Source organism: Triticum dicoccoides, chromosome 7A (assembly GCF_002162155.2).
Source record: "Triticum dicoccoides isolate Atlit2015 ecotype Zavitan chromosome 7A, WEW_v2.0, whole genome shotgun sequence".
Taxonomy (NCBI): Eukaryota; Viridiplantae; Streptophyta; class Magnoliopsida; order Poales; family Poaceae; genus Triticum; species Triticum dicoccoides.
In genome coordinates, this window is record NC_041392.1 from 101,549,731 (window position 1) to 101,560,565 (window position 10,835).

The following is a 10,835-nucleotide window of genomic DNA, read 5'->3' on the forward strand; positions in this document are numbered from 1 at the left end:
ATATTTAATGCAGAATTGACCAAATTATTGGGTGTAAAAAGTTTTGATCCACCTCTGGTGAAAAAGACAAATTTTCGCCGATTCAGTTGGAAGCGGGTCAAATTTGAACTGCGGATGCCTCATAGTTTGCTATTTATTTTTTACAAAAATCATTTATAGGTACGAAAGTATCTATTTAATCAGAGAAACACCAAAAAAATTCCAAGATTCAACCACTAGCTAGGAACGGTCATTCCCGCCATTTTGACCGCATTTTGAAACGGGCATAAAAAATTCAAAAAAAATCAAAAAATTGGGAAACCTTCGCATTGTGTCATTATATGTGGCTAAGTTCCCAGGAAAAATAACAAACTTGTAATACGACAATTATTTTAAAAAAGTGTTCTCAGAAATGAGCTATCATCTCTCAAGATTCATGGCTTTCAAGCCAAATGATCAATCTTATGGCCATATTCATGGCATAGTTTGTTCAAATGATCTCATATTGTGCACAAGGGTACATATTGGAATGGCAAACAATGTTGCCTAAGGAAGTTTTCATTTTCTTTGGACGAAAAAAACATTTTCCATTTTTCTTGTGCCCAACAAGAGGTTTTTTTGTGAAGGACCTCCCAAATAATTGTTGCAAAATTGGACCAAATCATTTTTCTAAAATACTAGGCCATATTTAATGCACAATTGACCAAATGGTTGGGTGTAAAAAGTTTTGATCCACCTCTCGTGAAAAAGACAAATTTCCGCCGATTCAGCTGGAAGCGGGTCAAATTTGAACTGCAGCTGCCTCATAGTTTGCTATTTATTTTTTCCAAAAATCATTTCTAGGTACATAAGTATCTATTTAATCAGATAAACACCAAAAATATTCCAAGATTCAACCACTAGCTAGGAACGGTCATTCCCGCCCTTTTGACCGCATTTTGAAACGGGCATAAAAAATTCAAAAAAAGATCAAAAATTTGGAAAACCTTCGCATTGTGTCATTATATGTGGCCAAGTTCACAGGAAAAATAACAAACTTGTAATACAGAAATTATTTTAAAAAAGTGTTCTCAGAAATGAGCTATCATCTCTGAAGATTCATGGCTTTCAAGCCATATGATCAATCTTATGGCCACATTCATGGCATAGTTTGTTCAAATGATCTCATATTGTGCACAAGGGTGCATATTGGAATGGCAAACAATGTTGCCTAAGGGAGTTTCATTTTCTTTGGACGAAAAATCATTTTTCCATTTTTCGAGTGCCCAAAATGAGTTTTTTGTGAAGGACCTACCATATATTTGTTGCAAAATTGGACCAAATCAATTTTATAAAATACTAGGCCATGTTTAAGCACAATTGACAAAATGGTTGGTGCCAAAAGTTTTTATCCACCTCTGTGAAAAAGACAAATTTCTGCTGATTCAGTAGGAAGCGGGACAAATTTGAACTGCAGCTGCCTCATAGTTTGCTCTTTATTTTTTCAAAAAATCATTTCTAGGTAGAAAGGTATCTATTTAATCAGAAATACATGGTTTGGTGGCAATACGTTGAGGTTTGGATGGTGGCCCAGGGCCCCAACTCCAAAGCGCGTAGACTCGCATGCCCGCCGCGTGGTCACCGCGTGACCGTGGTGTTGCCACGCGTTTCGGGCGGCCTAGGCATGTCTAGTGGGTTGGGAACTCCCCTGATAGGTGTCAAGAAGAAGAAGGCAATAGAAGAATCTCATGGGGAGACTGAACCGAGCTCAAACATGAATTAGCACCCAAGTGTTTGATTAGTGGTACGGGAAATGCACATGGCCAATGGGCCTGAGTTTTGGTCGAGGATGATCAGTTACTAAGAAGACCGTCTTCACAAATTTTCATCTCAAAAGGAGGAGCCTAGGTGGTACTTGCTTTGCAAACTACCACACTGGACATAACTATGAATGTTGAAGCTTGGCTCAAAATAATGAATGGATTGAGCTGGCATTTGGTGGAGGATGGTTAGTTGGGCATAGGAAAGCACTGTAGAAAATGGATACTATTTGGACATGCCAAAGTGGTACTTCCTTCACAAACTGTTGTTCTGAACAGAATAGGAAAATGAATATTTTTGAATTATTTTTGAACTAGGCAAGGAAATTTTTTACATATTTGACGAAGATATGATCCAAAGAATTTATGAGATTTTTTTGGGAATTTTGGGAATGACAGAAATATAGGTTGCTTCACAACTTAGGGCAAAAACTGCCACATGGACATGACACATAGGCAAAACTGATGAGGTGGTGCCTAGTCATACCAACCCACCACAATTTACAAGGCTATGACCATCTATATTGGTCGTTAACAACTAGAAATAAGGCAGCGGACTAGCGTTGTTTGCTTTATGACCATTTCATGTAATGAAATTATGACCTTTCTGACCAAAATGGTCGCAATGGTTTAGGGTTTAGAGCCCCCCAGACAGCTTTTGACCAATTGGTCTAAAATGGTCATAAATTTATTACCATTTCTTCGAGGGTCACTGACAGAAGGTCATAAGTTGACATATTTCTTGTAGTGATAGTTCCCTCCCGCGTGGCTCCGGTGCTGCTGCTCCTGTTGCCTCGTGCGTCTCTCTCCGTCCTCTTGGCCTCGTGGTGGTGATCTCGGTGAGGCGGCGTGAGTGGGTGGTGTCATGACCGCGGTGGCGCATGCTGTTGGGCGGCGAGGTGGCTGTTTGGCTTTGGCCTGGTTGGGCGGTGGGGTATGGAGTGCGGGAGAAATCCCTTGTCGGCTCTCTTCCGGCTCCGATGCGGTGACACCTGTGGTTCCCACCATCCCTTCTTGGAGGGTGTCGGATGTATCCATCCCCCACTTCCTTTCACGTGCCGGGGGAAACCCTAGGAAAAGTCCGAGCAGCAGCGTCGTCGACGTCGCATCCCTTGTTAGAGGTGCTGCTTGGTACGCGGCGGATCGGAGCCTGGTCTATGGTGGGTCAATTTCGGAGGGCGCAGCGGTGGCGGGTCATCCGCGCTTTGTCGAGCTGCCGTTGTTGGCATTTCTTTCTTCTTATTTGTTCTTTCTTCAACAATTACCATTGCTATTGTTCGCTTAGTTTGAACATCTGTATGTATTGGCTTTGCATAATGATTAATTTAATACAGGCGGCCTTGTCCAGGCTATGCCAACACGGTGACTTGCAGCTCACATATCTAGTGTCTCTTACAGACCTTTAAAATAGTATAGTGGATTGATTGTGGTGCTACTATTTTTTTTGGAGTCATGATGTTTACTGACTCTTGTTTGGTTAATGTCAGGGAGCAAACTGGGACACAGAACATTTTGTTGCATTTTATCCTTTTCTAACTCGACCACACTTGGTTCAGTTCACTTCTCATCAAAGCCACAATCTTTAGGTATATAGACATTATGGTATTCTTTCAGTTCAAGCTATGCTATTGTGTACGTTTCCGAATCCTGATCAATTATGATATGTTCCTTAACTTCAGATGCCCATCTCCTACCAATGTACAATGGTACTAATTACTTAAAGCGTCGGTGATATTAATTACCTAAAGCTGATTACTTCAACAATTTTTTTCCTTTGACTTATCTCATCTTTATTTGTCCAACTCTTATTCAGACATTAGCATTTACTCCCTCTGTTCCAAAATAACTAAATCCACGACACTTATTTTGGATCGTAGGGCGTAGCATTTATATTTATTATTACTGAAGGTATTTCATTAACTTCGTTGTATGTTCTCTGAAATCAAATATCTGGAAATGTGGTGCTGATTTTTTCCATACTGAATTTGTGTTAGACTCTATCATTGCAACTTATAGCAAATCACAGGTGAGTTGCATCCAAATTCATTCTCCATGTAATAGTTCTTGACACTATTGCACACTTAAATGCTACAGCATTCAATTGTAGGTTTCTCTACTTACCGGAATTTTCATGGGCGGGCGTGCTTGTGTTTCTATACATGGAAGATTTTGGGTTGCCACAAAGAACACGGTATATTCTATGAATCATACTCAAATGGCCTTTTGCCTCCCATGTTGCTTATATATCTTTATATTTTAATTGGGGTTGTAGAGGTGCACAAAATGTTTATTTATCATCAGGTAGCTTAAAATCTGCTTGTTTGGAGTTCTCACACATGTTGTCCAGTTTTTACTGTGTAATGATGGCATGTTATCTTCTTTGAGTCACTCTTTAAAAAAATCATCTCCTTATTTGGAGATGAGGTTGCCAACCCTACATTTGTGCCACAAATATATCACTTACCGCATTGTGCCAATGTGCTCAATGAAAAGTGTTTCTTCATTTTGAAGGTTACCCATACTCTATCGCATCTACATCACAACCCCTTCCGTTATACCTCATGAACTAAAATATGGATACATCCTAATAATTTTAGTACTATGCGTAGCCGTTGTACATTATACAGGCCATGCTGAATCCAAAGATATTGTAATCCCCTTTAGGAAATAAATAATTTTGGTCTAGCATTTAAAACCGATCCAATCAGTCATGCGTTGAATTTTACTAATGGTAGTCTGACATGCACATCATGCACTTCTAAAAGTTGTCTCATGTCAGCATTGTTGCTCCCTCATAAACCAACCGTTCGTTACTTTGGTTTTATTACTACAAGTCCTACTTCAATAAAACAATTTTCATCACATGTCCATAAGTCACTACTGCAGGATGCTACTAACGCAACACTACAATCAGAGACCTTCGAAGAAACTGTGTGCGATGCAATAATTGCAAACAGTGATTAAAAAACCATCAAAAAGATGCAAAACGTTTGCGTTGACGGATGCATCAAACACGGTTCAGAATTTAGTACCGTGTGCTATGCGCGGCATACGGTTTAGTTTAATGAGCTGTTTGCGATGAGGCAGAAGAACAGAAACGGGTAGCCAGATGAAGGTGTTTGTGATATACGGCATATGGTTCACTTGGATGAACTGTTTGTGATTAGGCAAAACAAAAGAAACGGTCAGCCAGATCAAGGTGTGTGCGATAGAGGGCAAATAGTGAACTGTTTGCGTTGAGTCAAGATAACAGAAACGGTTCAATTTAACAAGATGCGTGTGATACGCGGAAAACAGGTATGTAATCACAAATGTGTGCGAAGACGGATAATAACACATATGATTGCTGCTAATAAGACGTATGTGTTGTGCGTTGGGATTGCATACAGAACAGCAACATATATATCTACACACTTGTAAGGGCATGGTTGCATAACGAAATTAAACATCCAATTACATAGGTGGCTACTACACACATGACATTTACACACACCAAAATAAACTATTACATGCATAATTACATAGGTGGCTACTACACATATGACATTTTCACACACCAAAGGCAACTATATATTACATGCATAATTAACTAGGATAAACGATTATCTGATCATCATCTACTTCTTGTGACGCTTGCCGCCACTTCTTTGCTTGTGGCTCGATCCGGCTCGTCGATTTCGGTAAAGAGGCACTTCCTTATGTCAACGATCCGCCTGTGCAACTCGTAGCATGTGTACACGCTCTTGGCCACGAACCTAATGTGAGGTTCATCCCGTCGACGCATCCAGGCCCCGTGCCGGGATATGGGACATGTTCTATTGGCATCTTGCTTCATCTTTTCATAGTATGGGTCGATGATGGCTGAGGCAAGTTTAACCAGGGAGTCCTTCGTGCTACCCCATACCTTGTAGTGCTCACAGATTTCGACAAGGTTCTTATAGGCCAAGCCCGTAATCCTGAGCGCTTTTACATCGTCGGTAGTTTCCACCGTAGTGAACTTGTAGTCGGTGCAGTTGACAAACCTGGCGAAACGGTCATAAGGCTGTGTGGCCATGCAGTAGTGGTAGATGAGGACATGATGGCGCACGCACAACTAGGCGATGACAACCTTTTGTTTGCCGGGAAGACCGGCAGTGTACTGGAGGTTGATGCCGACCACCTTGTACTTGTCTCCAGCAAGCAACTGCTCCATGGTGTTGATGTAGTCCTCCACCACGGCCAGGTTGATGATGTACACCACCGTGGGATCCGTCTCCCTTGCATGGGTCTCGACTTTATGCCGCCGAACTCCATTGGAGCGCCGCTAGATATCCTCTCTGTATGTGTCTTCGTGGGTGTGCTTGTTGTGTTGTGGGACGAGATCGAAAGAATAAGACACAGTGATACGTGGCAAATAAGACGAACTATGCGAGCGATGGCGGAGACATCAAGCACGAATCAGATTAGAATTGTGTGTGTGATACATGGCATATAGTTGATCCATCCAAACTGTTTGTGATGGAATAAGCCATGTGTGTTGTGGGAAAACGCTTGCTGGTATATAACCGTTTGCGATTGATGAATTCATCACCAATGGGTTACCTAGTGTGGTCCGTGTGTGATGTGATATGCTCTGTCTGCAGAACATATATGCTCTGTGTACAGAAGAACAACATATATATACTTGTAACATGACATGATTGCAAGACCAAATTAAACATCCAATTATGTTATATAACAAATACCATAAATATTGCAAGGTTCAAATTCCTGCATTACAAGGCCCAAATTCAAATATTACAAGATTCAAACTATTCAGACACATAAAATTCATCTTCCTTAGAATTTTTTTCATGCATTATTTCTGTGAAAGGATCAGCCATCGAGAACTCATATAGCGGCTTGATAGAGTGACATACATCAAGTATTCTCAAATCTATAAAATTATTCAATCCGATAATAGTGAAACCTCAAAGTTAAAACTCAATTCATCACAAGAATATAGAGAGGAAGAAACACCATATGATCCAACTATAGTAACAAAGCTCGCGGTACATCAAGATCGTGCCAAATGGAAAACACTAGAGACAGAGAGATCAAACACATAGCTACTAGTACATACGCTCAGCCCCGAGGCTGAACTACACCCTCCTCATCATGGTGGCTGCTAGGATGATGATGATGATGATGATGATGGCCTCCGGTGATGATTTCCCGCTCCGGCAGGGTGCCGGAATGGGCTCCCGATTGGTTTTTCGTGGCTACAGTTTCTTGCGACGGCAGAACTTCCGATCTAGGGTTCTTTTCGAATGTTTGTGTATTTATAAGAATTTTTGGCATCGGTCTCACGTCAAGGGGGTGCCCGAGGGGCCCACAAGGTGGGGACGCGCGCCCTAGGGGTAGGGCACGCTCCCTAGGTTGTGGCCTCCTCGGTCACTTCCTGCCCCAACTCCGGTGCTTCGGGGGTCTCTTTTGGTTCAGAAAAAATCACCGTAAATTTTCAGCCCATTCTGAGAACTTGTATTTCTGCACAAAAAACGACACCACGGTAGTTCTGCTGAAAACAACATCGGTCCGGGTTGTTCTTATAAAATCATACCAAAACCATATAAAATTGTTGCAAACATGGCATGAATACTTCATAAATTATAGATACGTTGGAGACATACCAGGGGCTAAATGGGAGATTTAAAAAAATTCAAACTCTGATGAATTTGACGAAGATCGGAGTGAAGAAATAGAAATGTGGGGGAACTAAGTCATCCCAGAAATTAAAAGCATGCATACAAGATATATAAAAATGAAGAACATGCAATCATATAGTAATGCAAGCATGAGGAAGATGAACTACAGAAATAGAATACAGCTTGATGAAAGTCTTCAGTTCAAGTTCTTCAGAAAGTATATCACATATTCTTCAGCGGCGAAAAATGTAATGGGATGGGTGAGGAATTTGAAATCAGCTTGGCTCAGTGAAGACACAGCGATTTGGTAGACTAGTTCCAGTTGTTGTATCAACTATACGTCTGGTTGAGGCGTCTGAGACGAACTTAGAGGACACACGGTCCTCACCGTATTCCTCTTTAGCTAAGGTCACTCAGACCTCGCCCAATCACTTGTGGTAAGTCTTCAAGGTAGACTTCCAAAACCTTCGCAGACTTGTTCGCCGACATAATGACTCTTGGTGTGCTCAGAACATGACACCTAACCGTCTAGAAGAATGATAGTCTTGAAAGATAACAGGCGTTTGATCACACGGATCAATCTCTTAAGTGATGCTCAGTCACTTTGGCTATGGGTTTTTCCTCACTTAGGATTCTCTCAAAGTCATCAAATGATGGGTTGCTCTCAAATGACATGTGTCAAGTTCTCACGGAGCAGCCAACCAACAAATGGTTGTGGGGGCGACTATTTATAGCCAGGGCAACCCAACATGAATTGTCATAAATGCCCTTCTCTGATTCGACCATTGTCAGGATAATGATCCACTCGACAGCTGGCCTGCTGCACAGCAACGGTCAGAATTTGAACCCTCAAATTCACCAGGGCACTCAATTTCCTCACTTTTAGGCAGATCGCACTGGCGAAACCCTAACTCCTAAGTATGACCAAATTCGTCAGCGACCATATGAACTTTGTCACTGTTGCTAGCAAATGCGTTAGCTGTTCCAGAGATTCCCAAAGGTTTCACTTGAAGTGGCTTGTGTATGTATAGGTTTGAGCATCACTTTGGAAATGTGAACTATGATTCACCTAGACCCCTTTAATAGTACATTTTTCCTATGACTCAAATAAGAAGAAATAAACTATAAAAACAAAAGTCTTTAAGCTTCCAGTCTTCACATCAATTTCTTCATAGGTCATACCAATTTCATCAAATTCTTCACTTGAAGAAAACCATTTTTGGGGGTCGTCTTCCATGTGTTAAACCAACTCTTCAGGGGCTATATATCCTATGTACAGTAAAAAACACATTAATTCCTCAACCTATTTGTCTTCAATACTCCAAAACCACTTAGGGATGCACTTACAAACTTAGTTGGATTTAACTCCTCATTAATTATACGATGCTAATGGTTGAGGATGTGGATGTACTAACACATCAATGCTTTAATGGTAATAATTTTTCTAATTTGTTTGGAAATGCATAAATGGTTCTAGATAAGGATGTATAGACACACATATGTAGCAATTCAAAAGAATGATGCTAATGTACTCATATATGAATATCTGACTAACAATCAATTCTATACAAAATAGCATGTTTATATATTTGTATATATTTTAATGCTTACTAAAGATTTACATTATCTTGTTTACTCAAAAACAATGGCTCTATATCAATTGCTACTAAATTTGGATGTATGGATGAGGATGAAATTTTACTATTATCCCTATTATGCTAAGTTATCACAATCACAGAAATTTCTCATACACCATTCTATTAATGTCTCTAACAAGCAGACCCAACACGTCCATGGAATATGAAACTTCCATATTATTAGTAAAAGTCTCTTTTGGAGAATGGAAGGGACCTCGGGCTTTCACAACCCTTCCCTTCTATATAAGGGGAGTGCATCTCCACATATCTCCCATCAACATGTCGCTAGTCAACGGCTTTAGTAAATCTCAAGCATTTTGTAGATCCTTCTGGTTCCTATTTCTAGTAGTAAGTTTCTTTGTCCTTGTAGGATTTAGTATGCCGAGGCGGTCAGCTATCGCATATATCCATGATGACAAAGAGCGTGATGTCACGTTCTTCAAGCGACGCGGCGGTTTGTTTAAGAGTATTGCTGGTCTCTCTGCTGTCACTGGTGCTAGGGTTGCTGTCGTCCTAGAGACAGAAAATGAGACGATGCATTCCTTTGGGACGCCATCTGCTGACCCCATTGTTGATGCTTTTCTATCAGGAGCACCACTAGCAGTTCCACTTGACGATGAGGCAACAACTGCCAGAATAGCCCAGCTACAAAGTGAGGTGGCTCGGCTTGATATGAATTGCATGAAGGAGTACAAGGAAAACCAACTTTCCATCGAGCGTATGAAACAAATCCAAGAGCAGTGCCCAGGTATGGCAGCAAACCATATCTTCTCGAAGGAAGAAGATCTCAGCCCTGGAGATCTCAACAATCTATCCAATGAAATCTCTCGTGTCCATGAGGACATTGGACATCGACTGCCACAACTACATCATGGACACAAAGCCATGACTGGTCGTGCAAGCATAAAACAAAACATGCTACCATCAAGTGGTCCACCATCGGATCGCATGAGGACTACCCCTTCATCAGTGCACTCACTATGGGATCACCATCTTCCACAACACCAAATGCATTCATCTCCACTTCCATCACCACCAGGACACATCATGGCACCAGGTTTTTCTCAGGTACCACCAATATTCCATCCCGCATCATCTCCTTTAGTGCCACAATTGGCTTCCCAGCAAGAGACTGCACCTAATCAGGCACATGAACTACCTCCACCACAAGATATAAGTGTCAAGGATTATGTAAGTCCTTGCAACCCAGTGAACCCACAACAGAATGATGCAAACTCTAACTCAACATCTAGGTATAATTTGGCGGTCTCTCCACTGTTGGTCTACTCTGGTGGAAATGATTTTACCGTCAATGACCCATTTGTCTATGAATCATGGGGTTATGCTCTATCGGATCAACCATTCCGCGATGAATATATAGAGAAGGATGCTTCCTTGGGCTATAATGGTGCCGATGTAGGGCAATCTTCCATGGGAAATGGTGGATGGGTTGATAAGCCACCGGAATCTTCTTCTAGCTAGATGGTGTTATCACTTCAAGTCTAGTGCTATATTGAAATAAAATTTGGTTACACTTTCATTTGGAAATTTGTAAACATTTGGACAATTTACTAATTCCCTTCGAGGCAATAATATGCATGTTCAATTTTCTAGGTATTGGACCATGAAGTTTTTTTTATCTATGTGTCACATATTGTTTATTTTTCATTTTTATTGTTGACATGTGGTGAATCTTATGGATGAAGGAATATGAACATGGATTTAGAATTTCTATGTATTGGACATGAAGATTTTTA

The 10,835-nt window shown here is 40.9% G+C and overlaps 1 protein-coding gene across 1 annotated transcript; it reads left to right on the plus strand.

Moving 5' to 3' along the window:
• The first annotated feature begins 9,357 nt into the window (after window positions 1-9,357).
• On the plus strand, window positions 9,358-10,581 carry LOC119328675. Its single transcript, XM_037601655.1, has 2 exons — window positions 9,358-10,146; window positions 10,303-10,581. The coding sequence occupies exons 1-2, from the start codon at window positions 9,358-9,360 to the stop codon at window positions 10,558-10,560; spliced, it is 1,047 nt and encodes a 348-aa protein (XP_037457552.1). The 3' UTR covers window positions 10,561-10,581.
• Window positions 10,582-10,835: the final 254 nt, after the last annotated feature.